Consider the following 21,085-nt stretch of genomic DNA (forward strand, 5'->3'; position numbering starts at 1 on the left):
TGTGGGGGGACCCATCTGCCTGCTGGCCGGCTGGTTGAGAAGGACAGAAGAGGTAGAGAGGTAGAGAGGTGGAGGGGTAGAGGTAGAAGGGTAGAGAGGTGGAGGGGTAGAAGGGTAGAGGTAGAGAGGTGGAGAGGTAGGGGGATGGGAGAAGAGGAGGGTGGGGAACAAGGAACATATAACACACAGTTGGATACATGTATGATAAGCTAGATGATACATACAAAGTACAAGCTAACATTGACATTGGCTTTAAATATACTACATATATAGCTGGTAGTAAAATTCAAGCAGTGTGTAGATGAGCATATCAAGTATAGTGAGGGTGATGCATGTCTCATTCAAAAATTCACACAAAAAAAACATTTGTCCTGATTAGATTGTAAATACCTAGAAACTGCTAAAAGTTTCGAGAGCTAAATGTACATTAGTCTGTACCCCGACATGTTTGTCTTGCTTTAAATGTTCGATAGGTTTTTACATACTTATGTTGTTTAAATTGGAGAAGTTCAAATCCAAGAGAGAAAAATCTTCATCTTCATCTTGTGCTGTAATTTCATTTTCTCAAAATTTCTGTCAGTAGGAAAGGGCCGGTTCTCTTGTTTCTCCGTCTCCTTCTCAGCAGACTCCTTTGTCACAGTATCTGTCTACTCCCCCATGTGTCTGTTCACTGTTACAATACAATGTTCAGCTACTCAGACACAGCTCAGCCTCAACCACACTGCAATCCCACACACCCACACTGGAGGACTGTGGTTTACCAGCAGCAGACAACAGCCAGCGAATCAATATTTGTACCACACCTTCCCAACTATTTTCTTACCTCTTGTGCTTTTAAATTTTCATTTTCTATTTTGTTTGATTCTTCTGCATGGAGGGAGAAGGTGGTGAGTAGTAAAGTGGGTCACCCCTTTCCTTTAGTTGAGAAAAGACAACGGCTTGCTCTGTGGAGTAAGACAGCTTCCTGCCTTAGGCACCGACATGACAGCAAAGGCAAGCTGATGGACTTAAAGGGGCAATCGAGTGCCTGAAAACCTACCTTGGCATAAATGCTGTAGTCATAGTTCCCAGGAAGTGAAGCACTAAATATGACAGTCCAGGATTTTCGCTTTGGTGGCTTTGGTCTGGTCTTACTGCAGTAATGAATCATAATACTAAGAGAGGTAACAGTAAAAACAGACATAAAAACATGTGTTTTTAAATACAGCCGAAATGTTAAAGTGAGACACTACAGGCAAGAACATGGTCTTTTCATGCACTTGTCAATTTTGGCATTTTGGGATATTTTGCCTTCATTGCATGTTTTTTTTTTCCAGATGCAACTAGTTGAAAGAAAACATCCAAAAAAAAAAACATATTTAGCTGCCCTTCATTCAATACTGGTCAGTTTTAGAATTGATTTTAAGATCTTCCTGCTTGTTTTTAAAACCTTGAATGGTCAGGTCCCAGCATACATCTGTGATCTAACTCTCAATGAGCCTATGAGGTCCTGCAGCAGGATCCTACTAACAGTCCCAAAGTCTCCATTTGTCACTGAAGCCTTTGTTGCTTAGTGACCTCAGCTGAGGATCTCTCTGCCTGCAGATCTCAGGCAGGCAAGTTCACCTCTACATCTCCTTTTAACGCTCTCTTGACTTAGTCTTGACTGTTGTTATTTGTTGTAGCTATTTTTTATGCTGTTTTGAAAAGTGCTCTATAAATAAAGGTATTATTATTATTGAAGTTTCATAAAATGTGTGCATATTTAATGAGATAATAGCTCATTTTTTGTATATTTAAATATAACACTTCAGAAGACTTAATTTAAAAATATATATATAATACCAAAAATAATCAATGTCAGTAGTCAACTAAAGAAGTTTCATGATGATATCCAGGAGTTCAAGTTTTTACTCATAAACAGTGGTTTCCAATAAAAATGTATGGAAATTTACAACAGGTCTTCAAAGGATGTTTTCTCAAAATTTCTGAGCAAGAAATCTCAACTTGAGTGACGCTTGCTTGCATCAAACTTTCCAGTTTTATTTCTGTCTATATTCTGAAGTTCATACTGAGGAGTGTGTTCATGTATTAGTCTGTCTTGATTTATGGAACACTTTACTCCTAAAAAACAGGGTGAAAATTGATTTTCTTCTGGCGGTTGACAGCTTTTGTCAGATTTATACAGTGGTAAAACAGACATCCAAAATCCCCTCCCTGAGAGCTGTTGACACTAATATGTCAAACAAAAGGAAACAAAAGTTTCGAAGCTATTTTTATTCAGTTTATCTGTTTTATGTCCTGGAAATTTCTGCAAATGAAAGCATTGTTTGATATGTAATACATATTTAAATGTAAAAATAATTACCCTATTCATCTGTAGTGTCTTTCCTTAAAAAGAACATGTAAACACATGAATGAGACATGAACTAAAAAATGAATACATTTCTGTCTCATGGGGGCTTTCTAACAGAAAGAAGCCAGAAAAGGAGTTAGTTGTTTGCTGGGCCTGATAAAGCATATGGAGCTGTGAGTCAGTGTAGTGACAGATATATTGACATCCAATGGAACGTGGCAAAGACTAAATTGTACTCTCCCTTTAACAGGAATTTCTTCCAAGATCTGAGAGTTATGGCAGCAAAAGCTTGGCCTCACTTTGTTCCAACCAGTGCAGCCTTGCCAGATATGATTTGTATCTAATAACCAGACTCCCCTGTGCCTTTAAAGAAAACATCTATTGTTCAACTCATATGGTTTCCTCTTGACCTGGTGTCAGCTAAATGGCTTTGTTTGTAGTTACCTCTCCCCATTCAGTGGACTGCACTGCAAAGCCAAAAACAAACCTGCAATTCTTTGCAAATGTATTTCATATTTTTGGCTATGTCTCTGTGCATTGTTGTGTTTCTTTGACTCACCAAACACTTAAAAATAATGATTGCAAGTCAAACATATTTCTATGTCATATTAGAAGCAATAGAAAGTCCTGATCTCACTCACTCATTCAGTCATGTCTTTGTCAGGTGCTGTGGTTAATTTTGCACCGTGCTGTTAACTACAGACACAGAGAGAGTCTTCGTCTTGAAGGGGGTGGGACAGCAGCAGATCAGCTGCATTTAAAGCTACGGACATTGAAACAGCCCATTTAGAATTGGGTTAAAACCAGGAGCTGGTGAAAGGAATTACCTTTTTAGTATTTTTCCTAAAAATTGAAAGACACATTCTGGGGACATGTGAGTCTATCATTCATTTGCTAAAAAGGGGGCACAATATGGGACCTTTAAATAAAAAATATGTATATAATATATCCATCCATCCATCCATCATCTATACACCGCTTAATCCTCACTAGGGTCGCGGGGGGGGCTGGAGTCTATCCCAGCTGACTCGGGCGAAGGCAGGGGACACCCTAGACAGGTCACCAGTCTGTCACAGGGCTACATACAGAGACAATCACTCTCACATTCACACCTACAGGCAATTTAGAATAATCAATTAACCTCAGCATATTTTTGGACTGTGGGAGGAAGCCGGAGTACCCGGAAAAAAACCCACGCATGCACAGGGAGAACATGCAAACTCCATGCAGAAAGATCCCGGGAAGGCGGGGACAGGAACCGGGGATCTTGTAGCTGCAAGGCGAAAGTGCTAACCACTACACCACTGTGCAGCCCATATATAATATTATATAATATAATAAAATATTGTCTCAACCTCTCAACTTTCCAGGTAACTACTATGGGACCCCTAAGCCCCCTGCAGAGCCCAGCCCTGTACAACCAGACTTGGTGGACCAGGTTTTGTTTGATGAGGAATTTGACACCGAGGTCCAGAGAAAACGCACAACCTCAGTCAGTAAGATGGACAGAAAGGACAGCGCTGCACCAGAGGAGGAAGAGGAAGATGAGAGGCCTCCTATGGTCAACGGTCTGGCCGGTGAGTGACAATACTTTCTTTTTTCTCACTGCTTCTACAATGCTTACAACCATTTGTGTTGTTGCTGTGCTGCTTACAGCTTTTCTAGAGTTTTAAACCCCAGCAGTTTTTGTTTGCTTGATTTGTGTGTTTTTTTTTCAACAGTTCATTACATTATTCTCAGAATGCAAAACAGCAGGACCTTTTTTCTTCCTTGTTATCATTCTTCTTCCCAAACAAACTTTCTCAGGATTAGCTGTTCTGTATGCAAGGTCAGCACTAAATCACAGCCCTGCAAAGTCGAGATGTAGCCAGACTGTGTGTGAGATCAATAGAAAGCAGTCCCTTGGTTAGAAAGACAGACTTTGTCCTTGTTTGTTTCCCACACAAGAATGTCCTCACATGGCTCATGGCACAAACATCTAATGGTGAAAGCTGTTCGTATTGAAAGTAGGTAGACAACCTCAAACCGTGGTCTCATTAGAAAAGACAACAAATTAATATGTTACATAATAAGAATCTATATGAAATAATTTCACAGACAATGTCATTCACCCATCTTAAGCCAGCCAGCTGAACAAAGGGGTAGCAACTGGCTCCTTGCTGTTCCAGCTGCATCAGGCTCCTTCATCTGTCCTGTCCTCTGTTGTGGCTTCAATGGCAGGCCTCCGACCAGCCCCAAATGCACCCTGGACTGCTGTGGTGTAGCAATGCCAGTCATCTCAGCCAAATGAGCCCACGCTACAAAAACAACCAATTACCAGTACATGCTGCAGTTCTATGCCATCTTTTTCATATGGTGTATTTTGCGATTGTTGAGGATAACTGGCATAAACCTCGCAGTTTAATAGACCATTATGAGCCAAAATTCAGTTTCAGTCAGGTTGAACTTGAGGAAAGTTACTTGACTGACAGCTGCAAGACATTTTGAATTAAAATCAGTGTTTAGCACTTGCAGCACATTTTCGTGAAAATGTCAATAGCATGAACTCATCTGGAAGATAAACATGTTAATTCAAATCCCTAAAAAATTGTTTGTATACACTGTTTTAACCACAGAACAGAAAGAAACCTTCTTTGTTGTCTGAACCTATAAGCAATAGAGAAGAATTTAGTTGTTTGTTTTTTATTTTAAAATAATAGAACAGTGAGTGTGTGGAATGAATTTCACATCCAAAAGCAAGAAAGAGACACATTGTCAGAGTCACATTATCTCTGGATGGCAGTGTGGAGCCTTGCCAGGAAGAAACACTTTTTTGTGGACAGATGTCTCTAATTCTAGAGCTCATTAGTTGTGTCATCCCAAATGCAATTTATTATAATTTTGTGTAGATGGTTTGGGGAGGTGAGAATATCCGCCGAAAGGCCTAGCAGCAGAAATTCTTCTAATACCTCAACTGTAGTTTAACAATGGTTGGGCCTTATTGTCAACATCATTGTACTTTTGTGTCAGTTTATACAGCCTACATGCGCACGTTTCCAATGGTCCAGGTTATGATTTTCTACAAGGGATAAAAGCTTCTATACGCTCGAGCAATTGTGCATGTGCAGTCATTTATTCTGACTATAGGACCTCTCCATGGTTCCACGATGAAAAAAGGCCCCAATTTCAACACAAAAGCCTCTTGACTTCTTCCAGTCAACAGCTGTCTCTTTCTATCCCTGCCATTCAATTAGCCCAACATAGTGAGCATTCAATTCCATGTTGAAGCTAGGTCATACAGCGTCCGATGAAAACCTGCAGATAAGAGCCTCATGCAGACAGGCGCGCACACACAAATCAAGATTAGGCAAATACACACACACACACACACACACACACACACACACACACACACACCCACACAAGCAGCAGCGTGATGCTAATAGAGTTATGATGTGGCGCTCCCGGCAGGGTTGGAGCATTGGTCAGCTCTAACCTTGCCTGGGAGGCAGTTCCCAGTGCATCGCTGCTGACATGCAAATCCTATGGCAGTTGCTGTGCTCCAGTCCTTCTTTCTGTGTACTCTCTCGCTCTCTCTCTGCCCCTTTCTTTCCTGTGGATGTAACCGTCCACCCAGTGTACAGAGGAAGAGCGGCTCGAGCAGCAGCAGCAGCAGCAACAGCAGCAGCAGCAGCAACAGCAGCAGCAGCAGCAGGGAGAAATGCAAGGAGCCCAGAGGAGCTCCAATGGCGCCGCAATCTCACCTCCTATCTCCTTCTCCTTCTATCATCTCCCGTACCCCTACTCACAACCCATTCCCATTTCTGTCTCCATGCCCGTTTCCCTTTCTCCATGCCGGGTCACAGAGCACAAGGATAAAGCAGAGTGGAGGAAGACGGTGCCCAGCTACAACCAATCAGCCGGGGCCATGGACTTACGTGTATGGAACACACAGGATGAAAGTCAGGAGCCCCTGCCTAAAAACTGGGAAATGGCCTACACAGAAACCGGCATGGTCTATTTCATAGAGTAAGTAGCCTTTCCGCTGCTACTTGCCTGCCTTGTTTTAGTCCTATTACACTCCCATTACATCAGCATTGTGCTAATCCCGCTCCCTATACTCCCAATTTCTCCTCCATCCCCTTTTCCACCATGGCAAACCAAGTGTGTTGAGAGTATTGGCAATGACTCTTTTCTGCTCCCCATCCAGCGCATTCCTCTGTACCGTATCAAGCCAGGTGTTGGACATGGGAGCTATCTGTAGGCTCTGCGATGGCAGTTGTGTTGTTCTCAATTAAGTTTTTCCTTTTATTTCCCCTGTGTTTGATGTCAGGGTTTGTTGGCCGGTGCTAAAAGCAGCAGGCCCGCATTGTTTACCTGGCCCGTTAGTGTGGCAAGCAGTCAATGCTGAGCCGCCGAGAGAGCCAGGTTCTGCTGCTTGCCGCTAAATCAATAGCTCATTCTGCCAGTGAGAGAAACAACAAGCTAAATGGAGCTCACCACCCCTGACCCCTCTCTCAGTTCTGCTCTGAATGATCTCTGCAACTGCTCAGTGTTTTCCTCCTATGGTGCCCCTTTTTCCTCCCTCTTCTCTCTGTCCCATTCTCTCTCCTTCTATCTCTCTCTCTCTCTTTTCCTTGTACTACAAAGGCTCCCGTGGGGTCTTCTAAAATTTTACTAATATTTTAAAAGCTGCTTTAATAAGTCATTTGATCCCAAAAGATTTGTTGTTAGCCACAATCTGGTTTTCAAGGAGCTGTGTTTGTTATCTAGAGATAGTGGAATACCTCCTGGGTAAAGTGGCTCCCGAGAGCTCCCCACTACTAATTGCTGAACTGTCACAGTATCTTAAATGTTTGTAATGTAATTTATACTGTGCCTGAAGCCCTGTCTTTTCTCTTACAGTCACAACAGTAAGACCACCACTTGGCTGGACCCCCGTCTTGCAAAGAAAGCCAAGCCTCCCGAGAAATGCGAGGAGGGAGGTGAGACGATATGTGCAGATAGCTCTGTGGTGGTAACACCGGCACTTACAGCCCTCAGCTCCACTCATGCTCTCCTCTGTACCCGCACTTTTCTCAGCTCCCTGCTGCATAGAGCAGTATGTGCATGAGCTGCATCCCTGCCTCTCTGAAGGGGGCGCTGGCTAACAGACTGGGATTGAACAGATGAGCGGTCCTAGTCACTGTCATGCCGGTGACACAGTGCGAACCTCCAGTCTCCAGTCTGCCCCTCTCCTACTAATGGATTCGTGGACACATGCAGGGAGCTCATCAGTGCAGCATCTCTCAAAAGGCAATTTTCTATGGCCCCTCTTGCGTAAAGATCTCCTCTGCGCTGCATGTGTTTGTCACGCAGCAGCAGAAGCGCAAGCAGTTGCACACTTACACACAACTGGAATGAAAGGCTGTTATTTTCCTGGGAGGCTTTATAACAACTCAGTGCATTTCCTCCTTCCCTCCAATTCCTTCGCCGTAGCATGTATCGAATCCTGAACACATCTTGACAAATAAAAGAGGGCCTCCAGTTCTGTGGGTGTAGCTAAGCATGCTGTGAAGCTGCCAGTCAAAGCGCCACACCTCATTGCGTGTGTCCAATTGTCCATGTTGTGCCTCAGCAGTACCTTAAGTGATTTGCGTCTGTCTTTTCCCTGCCGGTTCTCCCCTCAGAGTTGCCCTATGGCTGGGAGAAGATTGAGGACCCACAGTACGGAACCTACTACGTAGAGTGAGTAAACTTTTTCCTGTGCCTGGAGATACCCAGCGGGCTACAGCTGTGAAATGTTCTAGATGAAATGGCGAGTCGCATGCTTACATTTAGTGTCTTTGTTTCTTTGCTGAAGTATAAAGCTCTGCCCGGGGTTTCAGTCTTTATCTGTCTTGATCCTCTGAAGATGTGTCTGCATGTTTGATTTCACTAGATACACTTCTTACACTGGGTTGTGTCTTTTAATGTTCACATTGTTTGCAACTTTAAAGTCACATCACTGAATTTCAAAGGTGCAAAAGTATTAAAAGTGTAGCTGTAGAATCTCGGGGGACGTGTGCCCCGTGTGACAGTGGTATATTATGCTATTGTCCAAACAGTAGTTTCCCACAGACCTAGAGACAGCAATTATGAGAGCAGCAGCAATGGAGTTGGTTACAGCAGTGTGTGTGTGTGTGTGTGTGTGTGTGTGTGTGTGTGTGTGTGTGTGTGTGTGTGTGTGTGTGTGTGTGTGTGTGTGTGTGTGTGTGTGTGTGAATGTGAAAAAGAAAATACAGTGAAGAGAGCAGACAATGAAGGTTTAGGGGTCCCTCAGAGGGAAACAAGGGTGAGATTCCATTCTGATCAAGAGCGTAAACAAGAGCACAATGTTTCATTTTAGTCACATTACTGTGGACAAAGAGGAAGAGACCTGCAGGCAGGGGGGAATCAGTGCCCCTGTTTATGCAAGAGGGTCATTGAGAGGCTGCCTCTCTTCTGTCTCTGTCTTTTTGTCTGGCAAATTTTGTTGTGAATGAAGGACCAAATGCAACAACGTGACACAAAGTCCCATTATTTCTTGAAAACACGAGGTGCAAAAGAGCAAAAGAGGAAATGAAAGAGTGGAAATGAAAGAAAGGAGAATGTTTATCTCTTCAGACTTAATGGAGAGGGTATCTGTGTGCATGAGTCATACTCAGTGAGAGTGCAGAGTGCTTTTTGTTGAATGCACGCACGCACGCACGCACACACACACACACACACACACACACACACACACACACACATATACCATCAGTGGCTCAGCATGTGGCTGATTCACTGTGCAGCATCAATGCATTTTGTCTTCCCAAGGTGCTGTCATGACCGGGATTTACAACCGTTAAAGCTCATTATGCAGATGAGCTACCTCTCTCCATTACCATCTAACCATGGAGGGACATTTCTCTGGGTAGCAGGAAATGTTTGAGCACACAGGTGTGACTGCGAGACATTAATTGTTTTTAGATTGAGTTTGGTGTGAAGTCCCCAAAGTGTAGTTGTTGGTACTGGGTCAATAAGGCAGTTTATTTTCAGAAAAGTTGGAAAAAAAGAGCCATGTAATATTAAAAAGGTACACATCTTCATTTTTGTCATTGTACAGTTTGTTGAATCTTATTATTCTGGGATTATGACATACTGAGCAGATGTTTATCCCATCAGGTCAATCTGCACCATCTCATCAAAGATTGCTGCTGATTCTCTCTATCCAAATTCTGTGTAAATTCATGCGACATGTCAATACTTAATTGTCTGAGGTTTAGACCTGCTCTCAATCCAGTTAAAAATGTAACACCTCTGGCAGCGGCTGGTTTGGGTTTGTGGTTCACGTACTGCATTAGAACAGCTCACATGCTATTAGACATGCTGTCTGCCCTGCATAGGTTATGTCACATACAGGCCTCATAGGCAAATCACAGGTTTGCATGACAGACAAAGAACACTATCGGCACTGTGGACTGGCTCTGTTCAGTGGGGCCAAACGGCGAAACCACAAATGAATAAAAAAGCAGAAACATTATCTGGCGGCTCAAATCAACCGACAGAGAACTCATGAACAAAAATAGTTAAATATGTGTTGAACCAACAGAAATACAAATGTGAACATATATTTGCAATACTCTTTCAAGCTTTGCGTGACACTCTGTTTTACTGTTTACGATTCTTGGTCACCAAATATTGTTTTCTCCTCTTGTGCAGCCACATCAACCAGAAGACCCAGTTTGAGAATCCAGTACTGGAAGCTAAGAGAAAGCTGAGTGTGGACACACCCATTGCAGCTCCGCCGCCAGCAGCCACACCCTCAGGTAACTTTACCTACAAGCAGGAAGCAGCGGACATGTTCATCAAACTCGTTAAGAAAGAATCTGCAATGGAGTGAGATCAATGCTGTCATGTTCTGTGAATGTTATATAAACAAGTAGCAATAGGGAGCAGGAAAAGGGGGGGGAGCTTTCAGGTCAGGAATGTTAGCGTATTTTGATGCTATGAATCTGTTTTAAGAAAGGTGAGAATTAAATGCTGAGATCATAAAGATATTTTGCAGTTGCAAACTTTTATCCTGTTCTGCAATTTTCACATTTCAGGTCCTGGTTTAGTCTGAGGGCCTGGAAGTTTTTCTGCAGCTGGTCAGCTGGGAAATAGACAATAGTGAGAATAAAGATCTAAATGAAATTTAGTTCAAGAGAGAGAGGGAGAGGGAGCACAAAGTAACACATGATTAATGCATGTTTTCATTCTCTGACACTTATATGAGAAGATCCTCAAAGAGAAAATTTCCAGCTTATGCTTTAATGTTATTCTTAGAGAAGTATCTACTGATTTTTAAGCCATGCTGACAGCGTGGCTCTTGGGATGGTAATGCTGAACGGTTGGCTGGTTTACCTCTTTGGTCAAGGTTGAAATCTCAGCAACTATTTGAAAGATTGATAGAAAAATTCTCACAGACATCCAAGGTTCTCAGAGGAGGAACCCTGCTGATTTTAGTGAAACTTGGACTTCTACTGTGGGGTTGACAGTTGCTTTGAGTTAAGTGTCTCAACAGCTATTGGACAAATTGCCATGGAATTTGGTGAAGTCAATCACGTCCTCCTTTGGATAAATTAGAACAACTTTTATGAAGCCTTTCATCCGTATCATCAGATTAATATCTAAATGCCCCACAAATTTAGGTTTATAATCAAAAACCTGCAAAACTAATGGTACTACGATCAGCCTGATCTGCCCTGACCAGCCAAAACATTAAGACCACCTGCCTAATACCCTATAGGTTTCCCTCTGCTGCCAGAACAGTTCTGACCTGTCAGGCCACGTACACATGATCTCTGGAGGTGTTCTGTATTTTCTGGCAACAGGATGTTTGTAGTGAATCCTGTCAGTCGCAATTTGGGGTCCCTGCAGAACCAGCTTGTTTCTGTGCTTCCTCTGGTTGCTCAATCAGATTAAATTCTGGAGAGTTTGGAGGCTGCATCAGTGCCTCTTGCTCTTTGCCATGTTCCTCGAGCTGTTCCTCGAGCAGTTTTTAAAAAGCGGCAGGGTAGATTGTCCTTCTGGGGCCACTGCTTTGTGGGAGTATTGTTGCTGTTGGTCCACAGCACTGTTGAGGCGGATTTAAGACAAAGGAGATCTTTGCACAGGTGTTTCACGAGGCAGTTGGAGAGGTATAAATGTATCCAAAAATTTCGAAGAATCCATTTATTACATATTTGCCTGGTGAAAGTATAGCACCGAAACATCACTAATTAATGTATTATTGCAAATTAGACAGTGTGTGGGGGTTTGTTGGAAACATATGCACGGCTTCATATGGCTGTCGACAGTTAGTCTTGTTAGTTTTTTGCTGCTATTATATCACTCAGAATGCACAAATACTCGTAGTGTTCTGGGATTAATTAGCCATCTTGCATAAAAATCAATAAAAGGATCAACATTTTATTACACGTAATGTTTTCAAAAATATATACAATTTTCCATGGCACTGAGTGAACAGTCAGTTTATCAAAAATTTACACTAGTTCCTTCAAAAGATGCAGCGCAGATGGCAGCATTATTAAGATGCAGGTTCCGGCTTCTACTTCTCGCTTTTTGTTCAGTGAATAAAAAAAACTATATAACAACACATTAGATGTGTTATCCAAATACTGGAGCACTTTTTAGTATCTCCTTCATGCCAAGATGTCTGTCTAGAAGATGTTCTAACAGTTGACAGGCTGCTGATAAACAGTCCATAGCCTCTGAAGCAATGATATTCAATTTGAATAATGGAACAGCGCTTTGCTGGGCGGCAGAATTCATTTTGACAAGTAGATATGAAAGAGGGAGGACTCTGAGGTCTCTTTGAAAATGCTTTTGCCCCAGTCATTCACCGCAGTTGAAAGATCTCTTTAGAACGGAGGAAGGGAGTGAGAGAAGAGAGACAGAGAAGGAGAAAGAGGTGACTGCGGTTGAAAGTGACTTATGATCATAAATTGCATTTCTACTGGGTCATCTGTTCATCATTTACCACCTGTGGTGGATGCTGCTGCTTGACTGCTCTAATCGCCCTCTTCTCAGGAAATGTAAAGGTCTGAGGAGCAGATGCGCCATGTTGTTGTAGGATGGGGAAGAATTATTATACTCTGCCATGTGTGCACACACAAAGCATGACTACATTGGTATTCAAACTAGCCTCTGTATTTCAGACACCCCATGGACAGAACTGTCTGCCTCACTCTGTTGCGTCCAGACCCCACCTCCCACAGCTGAGCCTCTCTGCAGTCTGTGGATGATACTGCCTCTGTGTACCGCTGCCTCCAGCTTCCACTGTCTCCCTTGAGCTCACTCTGCACCTTCCCACCCTTGTTAATGAGAATTAATTGCTAGTGGTCTTGTGCAAGTGTGTGGACGTGCGTGAGGTGGCTTCTAAATGCTGTTTTGACAAGGCTGGCTAGCCTGACCTCCCAGACAATGCCGCAGAGCACAGGAGCAAAGCGCAGCGCTATGCTCAACCATAATTACAGCGCTGACAATCCTGTCAGACATTTCATATAATCACTTCACCCCTGAGAAAACAGACTGTCCCTTTGTGGCCCACAGCTTAATTAAGACCATGTAAACATGGCTTTAGTGTCTAGCCCCCTCCCCATTCCACTCGCCGCTCTCTCTCTCTTCTCTTCTGTCAATGTTGCTTTCATGATGATCATATAAGAAGCAGTGCTGACAGTCTCTTGACATACTGTGTGAGCATGTAATGTCTTTAACCGTCTGAGGGGGCTGAATTGTATTAAACAACATATTTATTACACGTGGTCATGCCTGAACCATTCATGAGAATTGTTGTCTTTTTGCACCTGCTTGCACATCCTTGCACATTAATTTACATTCTTGCAAACATCTCTTGCCTCTTGCTCCAATGCAGGAATATCATGTTAATGATACTTGGCGTAATCTTTTTTTTTTCCTACAGAGCGGTCACATTCATCTGCCAATTGCAATGCAATTATGCAAATCACAATCCCATGACACATTGGGAGTAGTGTTGGAGGCTGGGGAAAGGGGGACTTCTATCTGTACTCTCCCTAATGAGATTGATGTCCCACCATCTATCAGTGTGGGAACTGCCAGAGAAGAAGCCCAGCATGCAGGGCACAGCACATAACTCACAGTCTCATAGGCACGCACCACAGGGAAGGGCAAGCGAGGATTTAGTTAGAATTTCCCTCTTTCTGTCAAGGCTAACTCTATTTCCCTCTGTCTCTTTCTGGCTCATCACTCTTATCTTGCTCTCTCTCTCTCTCTCTCACACACACGCACACACGCACACACACACACACACACACACGGTCTAATATAATTCCCTTCCTGTCTTCTATAAAGTTGCCCCATTTACACTTCCTGCAGGCACCACAAAGGAAATTTGCAATGAAAAGTTTACCTGGAAAATGTCAGGTGCATTTCAGGATGGATTTATCACTGCTGTGAAAGGAATTGGTTGTTTGCGTTGAGACTGGGGCAAAAAATAGACATTTTTCAATAACTGGGTGTTTATTGGTTTTGCAAACACAGCACCGAAATTATAAGTTCTGTGTGAGTGTGAAGTGTGTGTGTGATTTGTTTGAGTTTGCACTTAAATTGCGGGTTCTTGGGGTGTTCGTGTAATTACTAGCAGTGAGTGATGTGCTGTCAGACACGTTGTCACTGTGCGAATGTCGTTATGATAGAGACAGATGGCAATTTATGAGCAAGCTTTTCAGTTTCTCTTCATATCCCAGGCTCATTTTCACATACAGGAACATGTCATTGTGCCACATAAGTAATCCCATCTTGTAAACCTGTGAACTTTAAATATGTGCTGCTTTCGTCTGCAGATAAACCACTTCTGTGCCTTAAATTTAAGTTTGACACAAAAGATGATTTTTATATCTGTTTATTTTTAGACTAGGAGTGTGTAATATGTTCCAGCAGGTGAACAGAAGCAATTAAGTGTACAGTTGTTTGTATAATTAGGGAGTTAAAGATTTTTTTTTAATCACTTCTAGTCAGTGTTTTCTTCTGTTTTTGCACCGTCATCTCTACAGCAGAGGAGCCTGGCAGGGGAGTGCGGGGCTTCACACGAGATCCGTCTCAGTTGCAGGGCTCCATCCTGCAGACAGCACTTAGAAAAAGCCTCCAGGGATTTGGGTTCACCATTATTGGAGGAGACCGACCCGACGAGTTCCTTCAGGTCAAAAACGTCCTTCCAGATGGGCCCGCCGCGCACGACAACAAGATTGCCTCTGGTAACGTTCCCGGCAGATATAATATTTATAAATGTGCACTCCAGTATCTGGATTGCACTCTGGTTTAGCAGTTCGGGGCCATTTTACAGTAAATGACCATAATGCAACGTAATACAAGGAGGAATTTCTTTGTGGAAGGAAAAGTCAAAGGTTTGTATAACTTATGTAAACAAAGCATAATCCAGTGGCACAGGGTTTACATGGCATGTATGTTTATTCACACACCCAAGACTGGCATTTGCACTCATTCTGTAGATAATACAGTTTTATGTACCCTGAGTACACACAAACAAACACATTTAGAGAGAACACACAGGATAGGACCTTCACTCTGAATGTCACATTGCTTGATCAAGCAAAGACAAACGTTTACAGGCAGGATTCAGTGGAGCAGCTCCGAAAATAGGAAATCATGAATGAAACACGTGTTCAATTTGCAGTTGATGCACAGATTTTTATGTGCAAACATATATTAGAGATTTAATTAGCCTGTATACTGGTTGTCTTTTAATGCCTGGAGGGTGACAAGCCTGCTTCTCTGGAGAATGTGCATGCAGCGTTCAGCAGCGTACATGTAGCTCTGCCCGTCTGCTTTCTAAAAAGTCACTGCTGCTCACTTTATTCGTTTCCTTGTGTAAGTGGTTCAGTAAATCCTCTTTCATTGTATATATAAATAGTATGATCACATGCATGGTTTTTGTAGTCATTGGAATTACTGTGAGATGCCTTAGGGTTCACATTACAGTAGTATTGATCGCTGCGCCACGTCTGCTCACTGCTGAGAATCAACTTGAAAGTGAAACAGACAGAGTAATTATTTTCTATGTTTCATTTCCCTCGAGAGGGAGGATAATTGATAATACCAAAAGATGAATGTAATTAATTTCATTGGATTTTAATAGCAAGCAGTAGACTGTAACAACTTCATGCAGCTTTCTTCTGTATTTCTGACTATACTGCTGCAGCATTTACTTAGACCAAAGGCAGAAAATTTGAGCTTTCTGAGTCTCTTATCTTTTTTGGATGCTTAGTTAATAGATAAGCCATTAAAACAACAGGTAGTGGTTTTGAGCAGGCAACACAGTGGGGCTCATTTCAAGAGTGAAACCTTCGCTGCACTTGCTAGGAGAGAGTATTGATTGTGTAGGTGGGCTGGATCCTCCTCTGGGCTTTTAGCCAGCTAGCCAGTCAGCAATTCAGCCGCTAATCCAGGCCTATATCTCGGCCAGGCCAGGGGTGATGAGAGACTACCCCTTACAGGGAGATGAAAGGAGGGAAAAGAAAACAGCATGTCAGTGATCTTGTTCTATTTTATGTTCTCTCACACTCTCTCCTTTCTCATTAACAGCTTTGAATGTCAAAGACCCAAATGCAGATTCTACTTATGTGTATGTAGATTTTCAGTCATCCAGGTCAGGGTGATCATGAGAGCTTCAGTTAAAAGCAGCTGGACTTCGTTTCACCCCACATCTAAAAGGCTACTTCGGTTCTACTTCTGCAGTCCAGTTAAAAAAATGTTATTGTAATTGTTGTGATGTCTGTGTCAGTGACATTAGTGGATATTTGCATTTGCCCAAATATCTAACAGCTGTTTGTTCCTCTTTCAGGTGATGTGATTGTGGACATCAACGGCACATGTGTGCTAGGGAAGACACATGCTGACGTTGTGCAGATGTTCCAGTCCATCCCCATCAACCAGTATGTGGACATGGTCCTGTGTCGGGGTTACCCCCTGCCAGAGGACTCCAGTAGTAGCGAGGAGGCATCAGGAGGCGTCGGCACTTCCAAGGACACTTCTCCGTCTCCCTCCACCTCCACACCACAGGATCCCCATCACACCATCCCAGATGGAGGAAGCCTTCCCCGGCAGACTGCTGCAGTGCCACCTATGACCAACGGCGGGCGCCACCACCACCATCCACACCAACACCACCATCACCTTCCTCACGCCCTTAACCAAGAAGGCCCTGATCCCACACTGTTACAGCCGGAGCTGGTGAGCGTGCCCTTGGTGAAAGGCCCAGGAGGGTTTGGCTTTGCCATTGCAGACTGCCCCCTGGGACAGAAGGTGAAGATGATCCTGGATGCCCAGTGGTGCCGCGGCTTGCTGAAGGGCGACGTTATCAAGGAGATCAACAGACAGAATGTCCAGACGTTGAGCCACTCCCAGGTGGTGGACATCCTCAAAGACCTCCCTGTGGGCAGTGAAGTCAACGTGCTGGTGCTGAGAGGAGGTGAGTCTGCAAAAATCAAAGTTCACATTGCTGCAACGGCGTGCTGCTGCTGTCAGGAGAGCTGGCACTATTTAGCTCATCTTTAGAAGCATGTCACAGGTGGTGAGTTCACAGTACTGAGGCTGTGACATCTCTGTTGTTTAATCTCTGCTGTCTATATTAATCTACTCTGGTTACTGTGCAGACAGCAAACAGGTGTTAGTGCCCAGACATAGTCTGTTGGTTTAGTCCCACGCTTCTTGAATCATTTTAATCCCCACACAGCTTTGTGTCACCAGTAGTCTTTTTGGCCTTCATATTTTCTCTTTTGCCCAAAAAATAGTAGTGAGCAAAACAACAGAAGTGAATAGCCTGCTTGAATTTGAAATTAATTAAGAGAAAGTGAGACAGCAACATTGTTCAACCTTGTAAACTGTAGAAGGCTGTTTTATTGTAACAGGTATTGTGTGTGTTTTTTTAAACCATGTTTTATAAATAACAGGATGGATTGTGGTGTTCTGTATGTATTGCTTGCACACACTGACTCTCCCAATGTTAAATAAAGCAATTTCACGCTCTAGTCCACACCAACTCTGCATCATCCACTATGCACCTTCCCAAACAGGGAGGAAGTCATGCTTAGTCACATGGTGAGCTGTGCTGGGAAGGTGCAAAGAGATGGCAGTTTTGGTGATTCACTTACTGCCTAGAGAGAAAGAGAGGGAAGGAAAGGCAGGAGAGATGGAGCATGGTGGATAATCATTGCCCTTCTTCTTACTTCATGCTTTCACGGATTTGAAGGGCTTGTTCCTTTTTGCCTTTACTGCAGTGCAGTAGCCTAGATTCAAGAGATCAGTGTTGCACCCACATATCAGATGTACTCAGCTGGGTTCTGCTCTAAGCTCCAGGGGCTTGTTGTGTGTGCGTTGTTGTGCTCTCCCGATATGCATTTTTTAATGGCACATATGTATATGCAGGGTGTTTGTGTGTGTTGCTACTTAACAAGAGTAGGAGATCACAGCTTTCCAGGACTAAAAGGAACAATGCTACAGGGCCTCCCTCGGGTCACTTATATGCTGGGATTAGGTTAGGCTTTACTCCCAGCCGGAGGCTAGAACTCCCCTCTGATGACAACAGCAGAGAAAAATGAAACAGGAAATTATTTGGCCCTGCTCCCTGTTCTGGATTTACATCTGGAAATGAGACAAAGTGCCCTTGCCCCATTTGATATGCACCACAGTCAGTGTCTAAAATGTGATGTGATATGATAAGGACCCATCAGTGGGGAGTTACTGTCAGTACACTTAGGTTATTAATATTTTAAAAGAAAACAATGCTTTTCTTAAACCTCGACCAGTAAACATTCTTTGAAACATTCCATTTATTTAATTGATTTAATGGCATTTAAAATCTGAAAAGCTTCAGAGTGAGAGTATTTGCAGTGTTCTAGTAACAGCTGGAAGATTTAACCCAGAGACTTGCATGTTTTCCCATGGCTTAGGTCATCTCTGTGTCTCCCAACCCTCGTTACATGTAAACTAGTTTTGCTGCTGGAGTCTACTGCCCTCTACTGGTTGAAACACACTGACTCACTGTACTCTGACCATGACTGTCAGAGAGAAATGCAGAACTTCTACAAAACCTTGAGGCAAGTTCGCTAAGTGACTAAGTGGAGAATACGAGTCCACATAAGAAGTGGGAGAGGATTTATTGTGAAGCTTCACCACTTAAGGCCAATAGGTCAGCGGAGTGAAGAAAAATACAAAGTACACTTCATCCTTAAAGCCTTTAAGCCGAATACTTGATAGCAAATGTTTGTTGTTGTTTTCTTAATGACTTAGTGACTTCTCCCTCTCTGCCCACAGGTCAGACATCTCCTGTGAAATCCCTAAAACCAGTAAGTCAAGGCAAATTTTGGTCCTTTTGTACGATGGATCAAAGAATATACTGATTATAAAACTGCTGCTGAATTATTAAACAGAAAAGGTTTTAACTTTGTCTCAGTTACCCACAAGCAAAAGTGTGTGTGCGTGCGTGCGTGTGTGTGTGTGTGTGTGTGCGCTGTGCTAGATGTTGTTAGCTACATTATTTAGGGAGCCCACATTAGCCAAGCTGTTATTTCTGGAACTGCATGTGGGTAAATATGCTGGCTCCTGGCAAACAGCAACCTAACATCCCTCCGCATATGGGTGTTTAAGATGATATGCCATGTTCAACAGCTTGTTCCTGTGCTGCTCCTCCATGCTGCACTCTTAAAATAGAGAGGAGCTGAGGCAGCAACAGGCTTACTCATACTGTTCTATTGCCTAAACACAGAATTGTTTTGTGTGAATGCACTATTTCTCAAAATTAAGACCACTGCAGTAGTTTTGGCATGCCATTCTGGAGGGTTCACAGCTCAAATGATTTTTTTCTGCAATAGCTACCTTCCTATTTTAGATATGCAATGCCTATAAAAAAAAGTATTCACTCCCCTTCGAAGTTTTCCATTTTTTAAAATATATTTTCAACATTGAATCATGGTCAATATACTCCATTCTTCTTTGCAAAACAACTCCAGCACATTTACCTTGTCCCTAAACCATTTCTGTATACCTTTGACTGTTTGCTTCAGGTAATTTTCCTGCTGGAAAACAAATCTTCACCCAAGTTGCAGTTCTTTTACAGACTGCATCAGGTTTTCCTCCAGAATTTCTCCATACTTTGCCACATTCATTTCAGCTTCTACCTTTACAAGCCCCTCTAGGGCCTGCTGGTAAATATCATCCCCACATCATGATGCTGCCACCACCATGCTTCATGGTGAGAATGGTGTGTTTGTAATCATGTGTACTGTTTAGTGCCCACAAACATAGCATCTAGCCTGATGGCCAAGAAGCTCAGCAAATACTTCTGCAATCACTTATTTTACATTTATTATTTTAATTAATTTCCATGATTTTGTAAATATGTTTTGATTTTGACATTAAAGTATCTTTTTTTGTTGGTTTTTTTGCCAAAAATCTAATAATTCAGTTGACCATAATTCAATGTTGAAAAGCAATAAAAGGTGAAAACTAAATAATTTAGTTAAATCATAGAACATGTCACACTATATATTATTAAAAAATAAATACAAATAGTATATGATGATGGTTAATACTGTTGCAATGTTCTTAAAAATAAGTACTAAATAGGTAATTAGTTTTGCAGATGTTTTGCATTATAATAATCATCCACCTGAGGTCAGACTTTACCTTCCTGTTCATCACTTGTTTCTGTGTCGCAGTGCACAGCTCCCATGTCCCATACCGTATCGCAGCCTACACCTCACCAGACAGCTCATCCCGTACCGCAGCAGCTGTCCCATCCCAGCTCCCAGCCCATAATACAGCAGCAGCGACAGGAAATGATCAGCAGCACGGAGACCCTCAGTCAGCCGGAGATGCAGCCCAGTCCGCTGTCTTTCCCTGCCAACACCCTGCGCTCGTCTTCACCCAAACCGGACGCATCCGAGCTCTACCTCAAGTCCAGGGCCATTTTAGACAGCAAGCGTAAGTGTACATGGGTAGTTTTTAGCCCTCGTGGGTTTTGCTGAAAACACAAAATCTGTTTCTCACTTTTCAATATCATTGTGTGTGCAGAAATTTGCAATTAGTGTTTTGTTTTTGTGTTTGTTGTTATTTTGATGCCTGTCACATGATACCAGAAGCTTAAAATATGCTGAAAAATACAGTCTTTGGTCGACTTTTCTACAACTTTTGAGGCCTCTGACATTTGTATAGTTTGATGTGAGCCAAGTATTGTAAGACAAGGTTCCCATTTTATATATAGATAATATATGCATCCTTATGGGGTTGTACAAACGAGTCCATGGCACCATTTTTGTATGTCAAAATAGAAAAAAACTGGAACCCTGGCTTTCCATACTTGCCACACATCAAATTGTATTGATCTTAAAGGACTCAAAAATTGGTGAAATACCACCATTGTTTGAAAATCTTGCACTTTTTTTCATTTTCAAGGGACAGTAGTTAAAAATGTGGCTTGTACTGGAGCCATTCAGTCATTTGTATCTGCTGGAATAAAAACTGTATGTGTCCTCGCCAAATTTTATGATTGCAGGAGTTATATTTCTGGAGATACTAACCTTTAAAATGGCATAAGTTTTTTAGGGCAAAAATTCTCAGGTCAGGCAAAATGTTTTACACAGCTTACTTTTGGGTCCCAAATAACAAATCGGTACACTGAGACAGACTGGTCCTATTGTGAAATCAGGTAATTGAATTTAATTTACAGCATTTAATCTGACCACAGAA

At 42.6% G+C, this 21,085-nt stretch overlaps 1 protein-coding gene across 5 annotated transcripts in view; it reads left to right on the forward strand.

The window, feature by feature from the left end:
• The window catches only part of magi3a (membrane associated guanylate kinase, WW and PDZ domain containing 3a), a 133,138-nt gene that overhangs the window by 102,066 nt on the left and 9,987 nt on the right, over nucleotides 1-21,085 (forward strand). For 4 of the 5 annotated variants that reach the window (XR_008602576.1, XM_055013065.1, XM_055013066.1 and 1 more), the window contains exons 4-12: nucleotides 3,706-3,912; nucleotides 6,181-6,343; nucleotides 7,220-7,299; nucleotides 7,984-8,041; nucleotides 10,019-10,125; nucleotides 14,374-14,574; nucleotides 16,182-16,808; nucleotides 18,653-18,684; nucleotides 20,056-20,320. Coding sequence is in view for 4 of the 5 variants with exons in the window: in XM_055013065.1 (XP_054869040.1) it covers nucleotides 3,706-3,912; nucleotides 6,181-6,343; nucleotides 7,220-7,299; nucleotides 7,984-8,041; nucleotides 10,019-10,125; nucleotides 14,374-14,574; nucleotides 16,182-16,808; nucleotides 18,653-18,684; nucleotides 20,056-20,320 (1,740 nt within the window). In the remaining variant the exon portion in view is untranslated. The remainder of the gene's footprint in view (nucleotides 1-3,705; nucleotides 3,913-6,180; nucleotides 6,344-7,219; nucleotides 7,300-7,983; nucleotides 8,042-10,018; nucleotides 10,126-14,373; nucleotides 14,575-16,181; nucleotides 16,809-18,652; nucleotides 18,685-20,055; nucleotides 20,321-21,085) is intronic. The other variant, XM_055013064.1, reaches the window with a different exon arrangement.

This window comes from Amphiprion ocellaris, chromosome 8, assembly GCF_022539595.1.
Source record: "Amphiprion ocellaris isolate individual 3 ecotype Okinawa chromosome 8, ASM2253959v1, whole genome shotgun sequence".
NCBI classification, from domain to species: domain Eukaryota; kingdom Metazoa; phylum Chordata; class Actinopteri; family Pomacentridae; genus Amphiprion; species Amphiprion ocellaris.